At 43.7% G+C, this 20,409-nt stretch overlaps 1 protein-coding gene and 1 long non-coding RNA gene across 2 annotated transcripts in view; both read right to left on the bottom strand.

The window, feature by feature from the left end:
* Positions 1-5,313, bottom strand: part of LOC309639609 (sodium/glucose cotransporter 1-like) — a gene marked incomplete at its 5' end in the record, with an annotated part of 63,316 nt that extends 58,003 nt beyond the window's left edge. The window contains 3 exons of the mRNA XM_082417024.1: positions 263-397; positions 4,875-5,080; positions 5,127-5,313. Of these exons, the coding sequence (XP_082273150.1) occupies positions 263-397; positions 4,875-5,080; positions 5,127-5,313 (528 nt within the window). The remainder of the gene's footprint in view (positions 1-262; positions 398-4,874; positions 5,081-5,126) is intronic.
* A 3,891-nt stretch (positions 5,314-9,204) lies between these two features.
* Positions 9,205-18,419, bottom strand: LOC309639705. The gene is made up of 2 exons (XR_014251811.1): positions 17,955-18,419; positions 9,205-15,629 (listed from the first exon to the last, which is right to left on the bottom strand). It is a non-coding gene; the product is annotated as an uncharacterized lncRNA (long non-coding RNA).
* Positions 18,420-20,409: the final 1,990 nt, after the last annotated feature.

A 20,409-nucleotide genomic window follows, 5' to 3' on the forward strand; every position in this document is an offset into this window, starting at 1 on the left:
CACTGCGTGCTTCCAGAGGGCAGGACTCACTATGTCCTATCTGTGTCCCAGAACCTAGAACAATACCTTGTACTACCAGGCACCTAGTAATGGTTACTGAACTACACTGAGCTGAATGGAAGAGTTAAGGGAAGTACTAATGAAATGACTTTCCTGATTTAGCAACTTCAAATTATTTGGGGGTAAAAGACATCTAAATTAAAGTAATAAATGAATCCACACGCAGCCCCCAAACTGGACTGCACATGCAAGGCATACTCACCTGCCACCATGCTAGATTTCGGCCGGCCAGGAAGAAGTCTTCTACTGTCCCACGACTGCTTGACAATATAGCCTTAAAAAAAGGGGCGGTGTCGGGAGGGAATCCAAGAAACCAAACTGCTTCAAAGACACAGGTCTCACAAACAGATGACCTTCACTTATGGGTAAATGTCCTTTGCAGAGATCCCATTCCCCCTTCATTCTTTTTAAGGACAGAGGTCTCTACCTGCTGAGTTAGAGGAGGGCCCACTGCCTCTCCCAGCTATGAGATTGCATGGGCCTGTCCATTTCTCTACACTAGTGTGAAAATAATATTGCTTTATTTTTTCCCCAAATAGTTAACTAGTGCATGGTTCCCAGCAGAGTCTTGGAGATGAGTGGTTCAGCGAGTGCGTCGATTGACTGGGAATGGCAAAGCTGAACACCAGCCTAGCTTCTTCCGGGAGAGCAGTCTCGTTGCCAAGACTATGAAGTCCTCCCAACGCACCCAAGGGCTCTCTCCTCAGGTCCCCAGCTCTGATTCCCAGACTCCAGTATGGTCAAAAGATAGTCTTGGGGATTTCCTGGATTGCCTAGGACTAGCAGGACCCATGGATGACCACTGGTTGACAAAAAAGTGTTTCTGTGGGAGAAGTGAACTTATTACCACCATCTGGGGTATCTGCCTTATGATGGAGTCCCTTCACATCATAAAGCTTTAAACCAAAGAACAACTCTAAATCAGTCACATTAAGTTAGTCTCATTTCATCTATTCACTAAATATTTATCAAGAGCCCATTATGTTCAGAGCTGACCTTTCTTAAGGAAGGTATCAGCGGTGTGTAGGGAGAGGTGCATTAGAACTTTTAAAAGGAATTTACAAAATGTTCTAAGATGAATAAAATCACTCTGTCTTCCCATTAAAGAAAGAACCAGACAGGAAGAGAGGAGGTCCTGGAAGAAGGTGGTTATGCACATATCCCTGCCTCCTCCTTCCTCCCTGCTCTCTTTCTGGAATAATCCACCAACCACAGCAGCCAGGCTGCTGGGGCAGAAGGTGCATCCACCACTTTCTCAAAGATCTCAGGGCTGAGACTGATAACAGAGGAAACAAACAAACAAACAAAAGTGTAAGGTTTTTTCCCCTTTAACATCCTGCAGGAGCCAAGGCACCAGCAACAAAGACCAAGATTTCCTTGTGGGGGCTCAGCGGTCAGAAGCTGATGAAGGATTTCAGGAGTCCCGTCTGTGCAAACGTGGGCAATTCTGTTCAGTGAGAAAAGGGTGGTTTGCTTAAGAACCAAAAGAAAATAAAGCTAGACTCCTTCATCACATTATATGCAAAAGGAAATTCCAGATGTTCTAGACATTAAAATTTTTTTTTTTTCGCCACGCCACTCAGCTTGCAGGATCTTAGCTCCCCGACCAGGGATTGAACCCGGGCCCTCAGCAGTGAAAGCGCGGAGTCCTAACCACTGGACTATGAGGGAATTCCCTAAATATTTTTAAAAACCTATAAAGTATTAGAAAAAATTTTAGAATAGTATTTGTACAATGTTGGAGTGGGTAAAAACTTTCCTAAGCAAGCCAGGAAATCTAGATGCAAAGGAAAAGAGAAACAGTAGACTTCTTCAAAGTGAAAAAATATCAGATGACAGAGAGACAACAGTAACAGAGTCTAGACCAGTGGTTCTCGACCAGGGGTGATTTTTGCCCCACTCCTCCAAGGGACATGTGGCAATGTCTGGAGACAGTTTTGGTTGTGAAGGGGCAGGGCTTGGGGATACTTCTAAGCATCCTATAATACACAGGACAGACCTCCCACAACAAGGAATTATCTGGTCCCAAATGTCAGTAGTGCTGAGGCTGAGAACAACTGCTCTAGAAAATGAGAGTTTAGGAAAAACATATTAGCAACTCAAGTGACAGACAAGGTGATAAAAGCAAAGTCGAACAACTCAATTCATAAATGGGCACATAAACTGGCTATTCAACAGAAGAGGAAGATCAAAGGACAACAGGCTCACAAGAAGATGGTCAATCTCATAGGAGGCTGAGTCTGGAAAGCACAAATCAAAGCTGCAGTAACATACCACTACTTACTCATCAGCCTGGGACACCCCCCCACAAAAATTAAATTAGTAGTAACAAACCAGGCTGGTAAAGGCCTGGGGAAAGAACGTGCTCATATGCTGCTTGTGAGAAACGTAAATCTCAACAAGCTTTGGGGATTGCCATTTAGTAATATCTGCTAAAGTTTCAAGTAAACACATCCTTCTAACCCAGAAATTCCAATTTCGGGAATCCATGCTACACAGCTTAAAAGCACCAACACATTAAAAACAATAGCAGCAACGAAGACCCAATACAGCCAAAAATAAACAAACAAATAAATAAATATATATTTTAAAAAAATCTTATTAAAAAACAACCACCTGGCAGCAATCTAAGTGTCAATGAGTAGGGAAGAGCTGAATCACACACATGTTTGACTATTGTGCATCTAATAAAAACATGAGCTAGGACTTCCCTGGTGGTGCAGTGGTTAAGAATCCATCTGCCAATGCAGGGGACATAGGTTTGAGACCTGGTGCAGGAAGATTCCACATGCTGCGGAGCAAGTAAGCCCGTGCACCACAACTACTCAGCCTGAGCTCTAGAGCCCGCAAGCCACAACTACTGAGCCCGTGTGCCACAACTACTGAAGCCCACGTGCCTAGAGCCTGTGTTCCGCAAAGAGAAGCCACTGAAATGAGAAGCCCGCGCACCGCAACAAAGAGTAGCCCCTGCTCGCCACAACTAGAGAAAAGCCCGGGCGCAGCAACGAGGACCCAATGCAGCCAAAAATAAACAAATAAAAAAATAAATAAATTTATTTAAAACAAAAAAACATGAGCTAGATCTCTATCTATAGACCTGAAGGACTCCACATCATGTAGTAACAGAAAAAAAGCAAACTGCAGGGTAATGTGTATCATACAATCACATTTTTTGTAAAGACAAAAATGCAAAACCTTTACCTATGTGTCTGTGTAAGCACTGAGAAGGGAGGAGGGACACACAGGCCCTGGGTACCTCAGAGGGATGGGAATGGCTGAGGGAGGAACCATAACTCCTCTAGACAGTTATGCATCTCCTCACTTCTTACAGTGAGCATGTGATTAAAAACAATATACGAGTTTTCAAAAGGACCAAAGGAAAAATAACAATACAAAGAAGGAAAAATATCAAAGCATTCTGGATAACAGCACATGTTTTATGGCTCCTAGAAGAACAGAAGGAACAGGTTTCCTTTGGAAGCAGCCGGATGGCTTAGGGGTCCTCAGACCTTGGCCACACCTAGGCCCCAACTAGACGTGGAAGAAAGCTGGGTGGGGGCTTCCTAATTCAGTGAGAGCAGCTGGGGAAGGATCCCAAAGTGCCCACTACGCAGAGCCCGGCCTGGGCCACCTAGAAGGATGTTTCTCATAACTGAAGCCAATTTGAAAAAAATCGTTTGTTTGAATGATCTGGATAAATATCAATACCTCCGACTTCTTTTCAGTTGGGAGAGATACGAAATTCTCTTAAGAGGATGGAGACCATATTTCCATTACTCTATCTGCCCACTCACAGCATGGTAAGCACTCAAAAGACTGTCTAGTGATCTTGCTTTGAAGGACCAGATTCTGCACAGTAAGACCCTGCTTGTGACCTGGTGAAGCGCCCCGAAGTAAAGGTCACATGGGCATGAAAGCTTCAGCTGGGTGGGGGCAGCCCGCAATGAACTCTCCCACTAGCTAGCGAATGGTGGCGCTGTCACCAGATACTCCTGCTTATGAAGCAGGCCGCGGAGAGGCTTCGGATGGTTAACAGCTTAGCCGAGGGGCGATACCATGACACGGGCCAAAGCCTTCCTACCTGCCCTCGGACTTTTCACTGCCTGGCCCTGGGGAGTATAGGTACGAGACACCTTTGTGAGTGCCTACAGGTTAAGTGCTAGTGGGCAGATGGTAGTAAAGGAGACCCGGTCGCCACCCTACTAACAGAACCTTATACTAGAGTAGAATATATAAGCGCCCAATTCAAATTCAAAGTGAACACTTAGGGCCCTAAATTACATGTGACCTCTGAGGTCTTGCTTGCTGGGCAGTGGTTACGCTCATGCGTCAGATCAGGCAGCTCTAGGTTCGAATCTGCACTCCATCATTCCCTTGTGGTTACTTAACCTCTTTGAACCTGTTTCCTCATCTGTAATCCACAGCCTGGTTGTGAGGATGTGACACACTTAAAGCACTCAGCACAGACCAGGCACTTTAGCGCCTAAGGATGGGTAATTGTCACTATTGCCACCACCATCACGACGATCGATCAGAACAACGACCCCATATTACACACGGCTTGGGTTCCAGGCGGCGGGCACCTGGCAGCCTGACCTGTTTATTTGTGGGGTGGGGAGGGAAGATGGGCTTGGACGTGCCCTTACTCTCGGTAGGGAGCAGGTGGCACAGGAAAGGTGGAGAGGTCCCGGCTGAGGGCTGTGCAGGGGCGGGGACGAGAGGGATGCGAGGTGGGGACCAGGTGACAGGCAGGTGAGGATCGAACCCACCTGGTGTCCAGGCCTGCCCCCCCCCACCCCCCGGGCCCCACATACCCACAGCGCGATGCCCAGGACCAACAGGAAGTACAAAACTATCACCAGGACGTCCAGGGCACTACTGGCGGTGAAGACCTGAGCACTCCAGGCGAAGCCATACCACGGGAAGCCCAAGGGGGCGCGCCCCGGTGGGCGAGCGCCGCGGGCTGCCGGGTAGTGGCAACGGCCTCCGTGGGGCTCCGGGGTCGCGGCCGCGGGGAACCCTGGGAAGAGCCCCGGGGCAGCCTGGGAGCTCCGGGCAGGCCTCGCGCGGCTCAATTCCCGCCTTCGGGGGGCCGCTGCACGAAGGTCGCGCCTTCACCGCCAGTCCCGGCACAGCGCCGTCCTTTTGCGGCCGGAATCGCTTTGCCCTGGACGGAGAGCTGGTCGCGGGGTGGGTCTGGGTCGAGGCTACCGGAGCAGCATCAGTACCCGTGTCTTTACGAACGAACCACATGGAACCTGAGGCGGAAGAAACCAGCAATACCCCTTCTGTCTTTATTTACCATTTCGAAATTTTGTTCATTGTGGGTTTGGGGCATTGACTTGGATTTATTAAACTATTGCATTCGAATATTATGTATCCCGAGTCCTGAGTTTCCTTGCCTCTCCCCTTAAATTTTGCGCCAAGGAAAGTGCCTCGCTTGCCTCACCCTAATCATGGCCCTGGTTGGACCCACTGCTTACAGAGGCTCCTCAGTTTTCTGCACTTTGGTCTTTCATAGGCGATGTGCGAATTTTCAATCTGGGCCAAGCCTTACTCTCCTTGGTGTGCTTCTCTGCTGAGTTGTTAGAAATCTTGGTCAATAATACTAGTAACAATAATAATAGATAACAGTTATATAGCTCTTGCTAGGTGCCAGACCTACTTCTTTTTTTTTACTTTCCAAACTTGTTTTTTATTGATATAGTTGAACTTTACAACAGTGTCATAAAATACTATAAACAGAGCCTTCAGATAAACAAACAAAAACTAATCTAAATATATTAACCAGGGACTTCTCTGGTGGTCCAGTGGTTAAGAATCCACCTTCCAATGCAGGGGACGCAGGTTTGATCCCTGGTCAGGGAACTAAGATCTCACATGCCGCAGGGCAACTAAGCCTGCGCGCCTCAACTACTGAGTCTTTGCGCCTCAACTAGAGAGCCTGCGTGCGGCAAATTACAGAGCCCACACACTCTGGAGCCTGTGCACCACAACTAGAGAGAAGCCCACGTGCTGCAACGAAGAGCCCACGTGCCGCAACTAAGACCTGACACAGCCAGGCAAAAAAACCTTAAAAAAAAAAAATTAACCAGATTAAAGCAGGCAAAAAATCCAGTGATAAACACATTAAATAATAATATGCTAATGGTGTCTAATTTACCCACTATAGGTTCTTTACATTGTCACAAAAACAGTAAACTTCAATTTGAGGTTTGGTGAATGGACTTGATTCCTGATTTATATTAAGATACGATATACCCTTTGCATGTATATGTACCTTGTATGTACTAACCCGTTTGATTCTAATAAGCTGTCAGTCTGACCACAAGGCAGGAGGCTTGCAGCCGGCCAGAAGTCTATGTTCTCAGCCTCCTGAGCAGAATTCTGTGTCCTAGTTTAGTTCAGTGCTGTCCAAAAGAAATATAATGTGAATCACAGATGTTATTTTTTTTCCACCTTCATTGAGATATGATTGACAAATAAAAGTTGTCTATTTAAGGTATACAATGTAATGTGTGATACAGGTATACATTGTGAAATAATTACTATAATCAAGCTAATTGCATATCAATCACCTCAGCTGCCATTTTTTGTGTGTGTAGTGAGAACGCTTGAGATCCCTCTTAGCAAATTTCAAGTATACAGTACGTTATTATTGACTATAGTCACCATGCTGCACATTAGTTCTCTTGAACTTATAACTGAAATTTGTACCCTTTGATCAGTAGCTCCCCTTTTCCTCCACACCTTTGCTCCTGATAACCACCCTTCTACTCTCTGTTACTAGGAGGGTTTTTGTTTGTTCGTTTTGTTTTTTTAAGATTTCACATGTAAGTGAGATCACGCAATATTTGTCTTTCTGTGTCTGGTTTATTTCACTAAGCATAATGTCCTCCAAATTCATCTGTGTTGTTGTAAATGGCAGGATTTCACATTTCTGCATCCATTCATCTGTCCATGGACACTTAGGCTGTTTCCATATCTTGGCTACTGTATATAATGCTGTAATAAACAAGAGGGTATAGATATCATGTTGAGATAGTGATTTTATTTTCTTTGGATATATCCCCAGAAGTGGGACTATGGGATCATAGGATAGTTCCATTTTTAATGTTTTGAGGAAACTCCATGCTGTTTTCCATAGTGGCTGCAACAATTTACATTCCAATCAACAGTGTACTGGTATTCCCCTTTCTCCACGTTATTTGTTGACACTTGTTATCTTTTGACTTTTTTATTAATAGCCATCCTAACAGCTGTGCGGTGGTATCTCATTGTGATTTTGATTTACATTTTCTTGGTGATTAGTGATGTTGAGCATCTTTTCATATCCCTGTTGACCATTTGTATGTCTTTGGAAAAATGTCTTTTTAGGGCCTTTGCCTAATATTTAATTGGGTTGGGTTTTTTTTGCTATTGAGTTGTATGAGTTCCTTATACATTTTGGATATTAACCCCTTATCAGATATATGGTTTGCAAATATTTTCTCCCATTCTGTAGGTTGCTTTTTCATCTTGTTGATTGTTTCATTTGCTGTAAAAATTAAAAATTTCCAGCAGCCACATTAAAAAAGTAAACAGGTGGAATTAATTTAAATAATAAATTTATTTTATTAATAGTTAAGCCAATATGTCCAATAGGCCAAAATATTAACATTGTAATATACAATCAATGTAAAAACTGTTCAGATATTTTATATTCTTTTTTTCCCACATGAAGTCTTTGAAATCTGGTGTATATTTTACAGCACATCTCAATTTACATGTTAACTTTTCATTAGAAATACTTGATCTGTCTTTAGATTTAATAGAATTCACGGTTGAAAAAAATAGATTCACCTACTAAGTTGTTCTAAATATACTTGAAAGTTTTCCAGTAGCTGAATATAGTACCAAAATTTAATTTTCCCTTAAGTCAATGATAAAACTTGTTCATCTTTTTAGAAGAATTGATTTGAATTTGAAGCAAAAGACTATCAGTTTCGAAATTATGTCTTTCCAAGTTAAGTAATTCACTAACTCTTGTTCTTGACTCAATATTATTAACATCAAATTCAGAGGCATGGCATAATTTGAAAAGCATTTCTAAATTGATCAACATCACAAAGCCTTCTTCAAATTTTTCTTGGATTTTTTTGCCACCAATTACATAACATGGCCAGTTAAAATTAAAATCTTTGACATACTGACTCATGTTAGGAGAATGTGTAAAATAATTATTATTGATTTGTATTATGAAGTTTTGATTTCAACATAAATTGTTATACTTGGGTAGATAGGTTACAAATAAGCTTTTCCTTTCTTTTGACTATTCAAATTTTGTTCATTCTTATACAGTATGTATTAGTGAGAAATATAAGTACAGACTGACATTTTTGGGTCTTTGATTATTGAATATTCAACAAACATTCCTTTTTTTTCAAGAAAATCTTGAATTGCAGCTGACATTACAATAATTCTTTGTAAAATTTCCAAGACTTGGCCAATGAGCATTGGAAAAAGCACATCATTAAATTCATCACCTATTTCTTTCAACAGTTCCATAACATGGTGATGATTTGTATTATTTGCACATATACACTGAGTGATTTAAACAATAGTATCCATCCATGATGCTTTACATAAAGTCTGCTATAAAAACTAACCACAAAATTTTAAAATATGTATCACAAAATTGAATAAAGCAAGGGAAACTCCATTAAATCTGGAGTTTTAACCTGAACACAGGTAGAACAGTGTCTGTCATGATATCAATAAAAAAACTATTTTTTCCCATATTTAGCTGAAATTCTTCTTTGATAAAGGTCAAAGGTTTAAAAGATCTATGCCACAAGTTCAATCTTTTAGGTCACTAATTGGCAACATTTCTTCATAGGTTTGGATGTCCTTTGATACAAAAAGTATTCAAAATATTAACTGGGTAGGGTCTCACATAACTCAAAGCTAAAGAGAGGTACTTGCGAATTGTCAAATTTCAAATCCATTCATCTTTGGTATCGTTGGAAAGACCTTGTATTCTATGGGCAATTGTTTGAGGCTTAATTTAAAAATCTTTCACTTTTTGTAAAATATCTTTTTTATAGCATTTTCCTCATAATTTTCTATCAAATTTCCACAACTGAAATAATTCTTTTTGTCATCTTTCCATCTAAGTTGTTTTTCTTTTTAGTGCAAGAATCCAAGCTGTTTTAAAGCTGGCCAAAGTTACAAACTCATATTCTGTTAAACATAATTACAATTTGTTTTGGACGTTTATTTCTGATTCCAGGCAACTAATTTTATAATGTTTTTTTAACCACTGAGAGCGAACATTTTTTTAATATCAAATTCACTATGTAGTTGTTAAAAATTTGTCTTAATATTATTCACTTTATTATCTTTATTTTTTACACACCCAACAAATAGGTCTACCATACCATGATGCATAAACATTATGTCCCTTAGATGAATTGATTCCTTTGTTGTTATGAAATGACCCCTTTTGTACCTGGCAATATTCTTTGCTCTGAAGTCAATTTTTATTTTATTTATTTAATAAATTTATTTATTTTATTTTTGGCTGCGTTGTGTCTTCATTGCTGTGTGCGGGCTTTTCTCTGGTTGCAGGGAGCAGGGGCTATTTTTCATTGCGGTGCGTGGGCTTCTCACTGTGGTGGATTCTCTTGTTGTGGAGCACAGGCTCTAGGAGCGCTGGCTTCAGTAGTTGCAGCACGCAGGCTCAGTAGTTGTGGCTCACAGGCTCTAGAGCGCAGGCTCGGTAGTTGTGGCGCTCGGGCTTAGTTGCTCCGCGGCATGTGAGATCTTCCTGGACCAGGGCTCGAACCTGTGTCCCCTGAATTGGCAGGTGGATTCTTAACCACTGCGCCACCAGGGAAGCCCCAATTTTTATGTTAATATAACTACTTCAGCTTTCTTTTGTTTAGTGTTAGCATGGTATACCTTTTTCCATCATTTTATTTTTAACCTATTTGTACATTTTTATTTAAAGTATATAGATTTCTTGTAGCTAGTATATAGTTGGGTCCTGCTTTTATTTAATCATATAATCTTGACTTTTAGTTAGCACGTTTAGACTACTTACATTTAATGTGAGTATTAGTGTGGTGGTGTTTCAATATATCATCATGCTATTTGTTTTCTATTTTCCTTTTTTGGTCCTTTTTTGTATTAATTGATGTGTGTGTGTGTGTGTGTGTGTGTGTGCCTGCATGCGTGTATGTATGTGATTTCATTTCATCTCCTTCATTGGCTTATTAACTATAATGTCTTGTGTTATTTTGGTGGTTGCTTTAGGGCTTATAGTATACATCTTCAACTTAATCCAGCGTACCTTCAAGTGATATTATTCCACATCACATACAATATAAGACCTTCACAATAGTATACTTCCGTCTTTCCCCTCCTAGCCTTTGCAATAGTATTGTCATATATTGTTATAAATTTTACATTTTAATTTATAAATGTATTATTTCTTTTTTAAACAACTTATTATCCTTTAAAGAGATTTAAATAATTTTAAAAGTCTTTATATTTACCCATATTGTTACCATTTCTAGCTAATGGTAATGTTCCAGACACAAGTCCCTTGTCAGACATATGATTTGGAAATATTTTTCCCATTTGGTGAGTTGTCTTTTCATTCTCTTGACAGTGGCTTTGAAGCACAAAAGTTTTAAATTTTGATGAAGTCCCATTCATTTATTTTTTTTCTTTTGTTGTTTGTGCTTTTGGTGTCCTATCTAAGAAACCATTGCTGAATCTAAGGTCACAAAGATTTACTTATATGTTCTGGGGTTTTTTTTGGGCTGCGCCGCATGGCTTGTGCAATCTTAGTTCCCCAACCAGGGAGTGAACCCCAGGCCACGGCAGTGAAAGCCCTGAATTCTAACCACTAGGCCACCAGGGAACTCCTGTATGTTTTTTTTTTAAGAGTTATAATTTTAGCTCTTACATCTAGACTCTTGACATATTTTAAATTAATTTTTTATATGGTGTGAGGTAGGGGGTCTGACTTAATTCTTTTGCATGTGGATATACAGTTTTCCCACCACCATTTGTTGAAAAGACTATTTTCCCCCATTGTATGGGCTTGGCTCCCTTATAAAAAATCAACTGACCATAGAAATACAGGTTTACTTCTGGACTCTTTATTGTGTTCCATTGATTTGTACATCTATCCCTCTGTCAAAACCCCATTGTCTTGATTATGATTGCTTTGTAGTAAGTTTTAAAACAGGGAACTTTGAGAGCTTCAACTTTGGGGTTTTTTTCCCAAGATTGTTTTGGCTACTCTGGGTCCTTTGAGGTTCCATATTATTTTTAGGATCAGCTTGCTAATTTTACAGAGAAGCCAGCTGGGATTCTTATAAGGATTGGGTTGAATCTGTAGACCACTTTGGAGAGTATTCTCATTTTATCAGTATTAAGTCTTCCAATCCATGAACAGAAGATATATCTCCATTTATTTAGATCTTCTTTAATTTCTTTCCACAGTGTTAGTCATTTTCAGAATACAAGTTTTGCACTATATTTGTTAAATTTATTTCTAAGTATTCTACTCCTTTTGATGTTATTATAAATGGGATTATTTTTTTAGTCTCATTTTTGGATAGTTCATTGCTAGTGTACAGAGATACAATTGAATTTTTCCCCCAGCTTTATTGAGATATAAGTGACAAATTAAAATTATATATATTTAAGGTACACAATATGGTGTTTTGATATACATACACATTGTGAAATGATTACCACAATCAAGCCAATTAATCTATCCATCACCTCACATACTTACACATTTTTGTGATAAGAACATTTAAGATCTGTTCTCTTAGCAAATTTCAAGTATACAATGTAGTATTACTAACTACAGCCATCATTCTATACATTAGATCACCAGAACTCATTTATCCTGAATAACTGAAACTTTGTACCCATTTGTGCCCTCACAAATGATTTTTGTATATTGATCTTGGATCCTGCAACCTTGCTGAACGTGTTCATTAGCTCTAGTCGTGTTTTTGTTTATTCCCTAGGATTTTCTATATATAAGGTCACATCATCTTCCCTTTCAATCTGGATGCCTTTTATTTCTTTTCCTGGCCTGATTGCCCTGGCCAGATCCTCTCTTCCTGAACATACCCATCTGATAAGCTTCATTAATTGCAGCTGATTGCTCTATCATCTCAACAATGTCCTGGGGCATCAGTTGCTTCACAGACTGATCCAATTAAATCTGGGCTCTTTTGCAGGGATCGTTTTTGAGGTCAGAGTTTGAGATTTGTTCTAATCCCTTTTTAGTTGTCCCTTTTCCTGATTCTCTCTGGTAAATTAGTGGCCTGTGATTCAGCTTATATCTAAAGACACTACCAGTCTCCTTTTAATTGTTTTTCACCACAAGCTCAATAGTTTTGAATTTTCTCACAGTCTGTTGCAAATAAAGTTAGCTCATTTATGGAAGGGCTTAGAGCACTCTATTTTGTCCCACCTCTCTCCCTGGAAAAAATCTCTGAGCCACCGCTCTGGGTGTCTTCTCTCCGAATGACAACCCTGTTTTAGGATCTGGCAGTCATCAGGGCACCTTTGATCTTCTTGGCCTGCTTCTTCCAGCATGGAATCCCCACTTTACAAATGAGCTGGGAGAGGCTGATGGGTGTCCCAGTGTTTTCAGTGTGCTGCCTCCAAGGCAGAGCCTCTGTGTCACAAACCACACTCACCTGGAATTTAGCCACTGCAACAGGTAGCTGGGGTGTGGGAGGGGGGGATGAAAAATGCTGAAGACTGCTCCTCTCAGGAAGATGCCGCCTTGACCTGGAGCTGGGTGGGGAGGGTGCCCTGTGTTCTTTCTGCATCTACATGGAGTAGAGGTGCCTTCATGGTGGGCTGGGAGCGGGGAGGAAGGAAACAGGTCATGGGTGAAATGCTACAGACTCTCACTGCTCTTGCCAAGTTTTAGTAGACTTACTTGAATAAATATTTCATTTTTTCTATGCCCTTAGACTCATTTCCAGACACATTGAATTTATAGAGACTTTAAATATATATAAATAATATATTATTTCTTAAAATTTATACATATAAATTTAAAATATGTATAAATAATAGACATAAATAAATGTATGTATATATTATTATAAACATGTAACTATAAACATATAAATATATTTGTATATTATAAATATGTAATTTTAAATATATAAAAAAATACATTTAAATATTATAATAAATATATAAATTAAAAAATAACTTTCACCACTTCTGCTGGGGGTGGGTCTATGGAGCTCTTTCTGTTGCTGTTCCAGAAGTGGGACTGTCCCCCTCTCAAACTGGCTTTTGAAACTCTAGAAGTGGACACACAGCAGATGCTTACAGAACTCACTGCAGGAAGACTTGAGCAGAGATGTCCCTACTAAGTCAAACCTACCTTCTTTTTTAATTAATTTTTTTTTTGCCTGGTCACACATTAGTTCATACACTAAAACTCCTATTACCTTGAATTCTAACTTTCTGAGCCCTTTGTGGTAAAGAGCACTGGTCACCTCAGGCCACCTCCCATCCCCATCTCCCACTTCTCTCTGGAAGGTGTCTTTATCTTGGTTTTCACTTTCAGATCAGTGACAGCAACTGTTTGGAAATGACCTCTGTTTCTCAGCCACCTTTTGATGCTGTGTTGTGTCAATCAGGGTCGAGTCAGGACACAAACCACACCAGTTATTTGAAGCAGAAATGTTTACTATAAAGAGTAGATAACTTGGGACTTCCCTGGTGGCACAGTGGTTAAGAATCCGCCTGTCAACGCTGAGGACACGGGTTTGAGCCCGGGTCCGGGAAGATCCCACTTGCAGTGGAGCAACTAAGCCCGAGCGCCACAACTACTGAGCCTGAGCTCTAGAGCCCGCGAGCCACAACTACTGAGCCTGCATGCCACAACTACTGAAGACTGTGCACCTACCTAGAGTCTGTGTTCCGCAACAAGAGAAGCCACCACAATGAGAAGCCCCCGCTTGCCACAACTAGAGAAAGTCCGCGTGCAGCAACGAAGACCCAACGAGGCCAAAAGAAAAAAAAAAAAAAGAGTAGATAACTCATGAAAAGGGTAACAGAGGACTGAGAGGCTCACTCATGTCCTACCTGCCGCCTCTAGGAGGAGGGAGGCTGGACAGTGAAGGGAAGGGACTCACACAGGCTGAGACTCAGACCTTTCCCAAGAGGGTGTGACTTTGCTGCGATGTGCAGCCTGCCAGAGGCAAAGCCACGTGCCACAGGACGTGGCCAGAGGTGGGCCTTGGAAGTGCCACCACTGTGGAGGGCATGGGGGGGGGCTCTGCCCAGGTCTGCAGGGTCAGCGCCCCCCTCCGGGTGGGGAGACGTGGTCTGAGGACACAGCAGGAGCTGGTCTGCAGAAATGGCAGCTGGGGATTTCTGTTTGAATTAATAAACTTTCCCCCCATTGCCCCTCCAGGGATCTGGAAAATGGAGGCCTGGGCTAAACAGAAGCTTTCTAGAAGAATACACTATTGCAGGGATTCAAAGACAAACGTCTGGTGGTCAGAAATCTGTGGGGTATTGCGGTGGATTAGCGTAATGGTTTTGCTCTTGTTATGGCAACAGGGTTTTTTGTTGTTGTTTTTGGTTTTCCCAAAGTGCAGCAGGCCAAAACGCTTAAACAACCAGAGGTTTGCAGCAAAGAGAGGGTTTATCCACAAGGCAGCTAATGAGGAGATCAGAGAACACTCTCAAATCTGCCTCCCTGAACCAAGGGGCTGGGTGTTTACAGGGTGGAGAATCAAGCAGCAGGGCGGTCTGAGGTGTGGGGAGCGCGGGGGAAAACGATTGGAAAAAGGAGCAGGGACTGTGGTTCTGCGCAGGTGTAACCAGCTCCCGGCCTCTACACGCTCACAGCACGATCTGGGGGCGGACTTTTCACGGAGCGGACCCTCGCGCACGCCCAGTGGGAGGGTCAGGGGTCCCATCCAGTCTTAGCCCGCTCAGCTCCAACTAGATGCAGCTGACTCTGAGTTTCTAGAAAACAACCCGGAAGATATTTTATCATTTGGGCTACGTGCTTGGAGGACATGCAGGTCTTAAAACGGCCTTGCTTAGTGACGGCAGGTGGAATGGATTTGACTAATCATGACCCACAGTTTCACTATCTTAGGGGCTGCCCTCATCCCCCACCTATCCTAACGTGGGTGGGGGCGTAGGTGCTGAGATCTGGGACATACTTACGCTAAACAGTCGGTCAGGGTTGCTGAGCAGACCCGGGGCCATCCTCACACCAATCACTGGCTCCTGCACTCAGTAAAAGGGAAGGAAAGCGGGAAAACAGGGCGGCGGTTTCTGGCCGCTGTGGCCTTGCACGTTCCTCCAGCACCCTCTTCTGGCAAAGCTCGGCATTGCAACCGCTGGCCAAACCTCGGCGTCCGGATCTCACCCTCTCCCCAAAATGAGGAACACCTGCTCCCAGGAATCGTTGTATCCACAGCCAACTGTGTTAATCCCTCCTGAAACTCAGTCACAGTTCCACTGAATATTCTGCGAACCTCCAACAACTCCTACATAAAGTAGTACTGAGAAGAAAAGAAAACGTGTTTGATAAATACAAATACACACACAATAAGGAGCAAAGAAAAAAAGACGCAAAGTCACCGCCGTTCTCCTTTGTTTCATCGGTCATGAATAGGGTTGCCAGGTAAAATACAGGATGCCCGGACAGTGAATAATTTTTTAGTATAAGTATGTTCCAAATATTGCGGGGTACATACTTACACTGAAACTATTATTCGTTGTTTTTCTGAAATTCAAACCTAATCTACCTTCGTTTTTACAAGTTTTGAGCGGCCGCCCCTGCAGCCTGAATGGGATTCGGCGGTCTCTGGCGCCCTCTAGCGTTGAAAGGTCTCAGCCTGGTGTTTTGGGGGTAGCTAGCAGGTCTTTTATTTGTGATGTGTGACCAGGTGAGCATGATCCTCTTTTACAAGGAAGCATGTTTGGAGCTTATTAGCTGAGGGGCAGAGCAATCAGCCTGCATCGTGCCCACAGGCAACCATTTATCCTGGGGAAAATGTCAGGAAGATATCACCTAGACCTGGAGCTGGGTGGGGAGGGTGCCCTGTGTTTTTTCTGCACCTACTTGGAGTGGAGGTGCCGTCGTGTTGGGCTGGGAGAGGGGAGGAAACAGGTCATAGGTGAAATGTTACAGACTCTCACTGCTCTTGCCAAGTATTAGTATACTTTCTTGAATAAATATTTCATTTTATTTTATGCCCTTAGGTCTGTTTCCAGAGACTTTAAATATATACATAGAGAGTTTAATGATATTTAAAGACTTTAAATATTTATATATAAAGACTATGTGGGCTTCCCTGGTGGCGCAGTGGTTAAGAATCCGCCCGCCAATGCAGGGGACCCGGGTTCGAGCCCTGGTCCGGGAAGATCCCACATGCCGCAGAGCAGCTAAGACCGTGCGCCACACTACTGAGCCTGTGCTCTAGAGCCTGTGAGCCACAACTACTGAAGCCCGTGTGCCACCACTACTGAAGCCCGCGGGCCTAGAGCCGGTGTTCTGCAACAAGAGAAGGCACCGCAATGAGAAGCCCGCGCACCGCAACAATGAGTAGCCCCCACTCTCAGCAACTAGAGAGAAAGCCCGCGTGCAGCAGCGAAGATTCAATGCAGCCAAAAATTAAACAAATGAATAAATAAATAAATTTATAAAAAAAAGACTATATTATTTCTTAAAATATATACATAAAATTAATATAAAACAAATTTATGCATATATTATAAATACACAATTATAAACATATATTTATATATTATCATAAATACATAATTATAACAAACATTTATAATAAATATTTATAAATATAAATAAATTTACTTATATTTATAAATATATATTTAAACATAGATATATTGTATATTATAAATATATAATTATAAACATAAATAAATACATTTTAATATTTATTTAATATTTATTTAATATTTAATACATTTAATATTATTATAAATACAGAAATTTTAAAAATAATTTTCACCCCTTTGGCTGGGGTGTGGGTCTGTGGAACTCTTCGTGTTGCTGTTCCAGAAGTGGAACTCTCCCCCCTCCCGAACTGGCTTTTGAAATGACTGGGAAAGAAATGAAATATATAAGAATTGGGAAGATAGCAGCAAAACTGTCATTCTTCACAGATGATAAGTTTAAGTATGTAGCAAGTCCCACAGAATGTAGATAAATTAATAGAATCTGTAAAAAATTGTAGCAAATTTAGCAGGTCCAATTTCAAATATAGAAACTTACTGTATCTCTGTATAACAGCAAATGAATGGAGAATAACATTTAAGAAGGATACATTTTACAATTGCATTAAAAATATCAGTTTATAGAGAACAGACTTGTGGTTGCCAAGGGGGAGGGTGAATAGGGGAGGGAGGGAATGGGAGTTTGGGATTAGCAGAGGCAAACTAGTATATATAATATGGATAAACAACAAGGTCCTACTGTACAGCACAGAGAACTATATTCAATATCCTGTGACAAACCATAATGGAAAAGAATAAGAAAAAGTATATGTATATACTGAGTCACTTTGCTGTACAGAAGAAATTAACACAATGTTCTAAATCAACTACACTTCAATAAAATCTCAAAAAAATTTATATAAGTTTACTAGGGATGAATCTAAAGAGATGCCCAAGTCATTTGTTTATGGGGAAAACTCTACATACAACTTCATTGAGAGTTATTAAAACTTGTTAATGGGCGAGAGAGAGAGAGAGAGAGAGAGGATATTCACGGATTGAAAGATTCAATGTGGTAAAATGCCAGTTTCCCCCAAATTGATTGGCAAATTCCCCCAGAACTGGTTCAAGGTGCAGAATTCCTGTACCTTTTTTAGGGAGCAGAAGCCAAAGAGCCGATTCCAATTAAGAGATGCTCAGATCCTCTTGACAGAGAGGAGCGCTCTCCTTCGTCCTGGCCACCTGGGCAGTTTCAAGGTCATGCCCAGAAGGACTTGGTTCCCTGCGTCGCCCACTCAGAATTCTCCCTCTCTGTCTGAAGAGACGACCTGGGTGGGGGTCCCCCCATGGGCACACCCGTCCCAGCTTCAGTCCAGAGAGTAGGGACCGGTAGGGGCTCCCTGTGCCCTGCGGGTCTCGCCCCGCCCTGCCTCCTCTAACCTGGGCCCTCCCTCCCGGCTTCGGGACCTGCCGCCCCCTCCTTGGCCGCCAGGGGTCGCTGTCACCTCGTTGGAAGCACAGGGGGACCCACAGCGGCCACCCAGAGGAAGGGGCCCCAGATGACGGGGCTCAGGGACCTCCGAGTGACTCCCGTGGACCTCGCCCGGGTTCTCACTTAACCCCGTGGGGGAGGTGCACCGCTGGAGACAACGTCCAGGGGCCACAATCCAAGCAGGGGTGCAGACACAGGACTGGGCTTGGCTGTCCCCGGGGCTGAGTCCGGCTGCCACAGCTCGCAGACGCCGTGTCCCCGCAGCTCCAGGTGGGCGTGTGCCCTCCAGAAGCGCTGACCGCGCACCAGGGATGCACAGGGCTCCCTGGGCCGTTTCTGTGAGGGGAGGATCGAACTGCCCAATGTCCATCCGTGCAGACCGGCCGGCACCTGCCGTGTCCACACGCTGAGCCATCTAGCTCCCCCTGCTTGACTGGTTGGATCCCAGTCCCAGAGATGTACATGCAGGAAGTTAGAAGGAGCAGGTATGGCGGCATGATATCGTCCATGTACCTTTGCAAACGTGGACAAATCTCAAGGTGCTCAGCCTGCTCTGCAAACACCCGAGGACCCTGCCCCTTCCCCTGTCCCCTTCCTTGGATCAGGCCACACTGACCTCCTTGCTGTTCCTGCAACAGACACATCTGACCCCAGGGCCTTTGCACTTGCTGTCCCTTCTGCCAGGACTGCTCCTCCCCAGGCACCTCCCAGGGGTCCCCTCCTTCATTCAGGGATGGCCTCTGCTGACCATCCCCCTAAACCAGCCACTGTCACCCCAACCCCCTCCTTTCCTAAAGAGCTTGTCACACCTCATATTATAGTAAATATAATGTGTTTGTCTGGCCTGCCTCACCCACTGGGACTTTGCTCCAGGACTTGGTCTCTGAGGCCCCTGCTGCGTCTACAGGGCCCAAGGCAGCGCTGGGCTTCGGAGCTGATCAGGGGCTACGGGTGGAGTGGATGGTGCTTGTTTCTTCTGGGAAATGAGGGACAACGGGCCTGGGGGACAAGGGAACCCAGCATGACCAGTTTTCCTTCTCTTGGGAGAAGATCTGAGCTAGTGGACCATAGGTTAGCGTTTCTTGTTTCTGTGTGGTGCATGTGGCATGTCTGTGTCAGTGTTCTTGGCATTTCGGGGTTTCTGTGAAGTCCAGCCCCCTCCCCTCCCGACACCCCATCCCATCAGCCCCCAGGAGGCCCGTCTTGGGGACTCTCTGGTCTGGAGATTCCTCTCCCCATGGTGTCTCTTCCCTCCTGGGGGTCCGTGCACCTGTGTGTGTGAGGGGGATGGGAATACAAGACCCCCAGCTCCTCTGCCCCAGAGGGTCCAGCCTCTGGGCTCTGACAGGGCCTTGGGAGCTGGAATGAGCTGGAATCTGGGTCGGGGGCCAGGGCTCCACCGCTTACCTGCTGTGTGACCTTGCCCAGGTCACATACCCCACCCCGTGAAAGGAGAGAACGATCTTCTCAGACTTGTGCATCCGGGATTTCTAATGAACCATCCTGGGTCTTTGCAGGTGTGATTGCGACCTTTCAGAGAAATGACAACAGTGGCCAGTAGAGGGCACTGTCGGCTGGGGCCTCTGTGTGTGCATCTGATCTCATGCATGTGTGTGCATACGAGTGTGTGCATATGTGTGTGCACCTGTGTGAGCGTGTGTGCATGTGTGTGTATGCCTATGTGGGGGTGGCAAGGTACGGGAACACAAGTATGTGACCAGGAATGCAGCCCAGACCCCTGCATGTAGCCCATGAGCACAGTCAGGTGACGGTGGTGACATCCCTGTGTGGGTGACACCCCCGTGTGGTGCATGGTGACCGCCTGGCTGGGCTCCCAAACTCGGCCGTCCTGCCCCCTGGTCAGCTCCCCACAGGCCCAGCTCCAGGCCCCAGCCATGGACTGAGGCCCCTGGGCTGGGGGAGAGCCGGGCTGGGGCCTGGCCGGTCAGAAGGGACCCTGGTCTGGGGGCTCAGTCTGCTCCCTGAGGCCTGGAAGGCCTCTCTTCTCTAACACTGCGTACCCGCCCATTCATGATAAATAAGCACTGGACACCATGCCTGCGGCCCCCTCACGTGCTATCTGCTCAGGGTGGGACCGAGACTCACCTACG

The sequence above is a fragment of the Balaenoptera physalus genome (assembly GCF_965194825.1).
Source record: "Balaenoptera physalus genome assembly, chromosome: 12".
NCBI classification, from domain to species: Eukaryota; Metazoa; Chordata; class Mammalia; order Artiodactyla; family Balaenopteridae; genus Balaenoptera; species Balaenoptera physalus.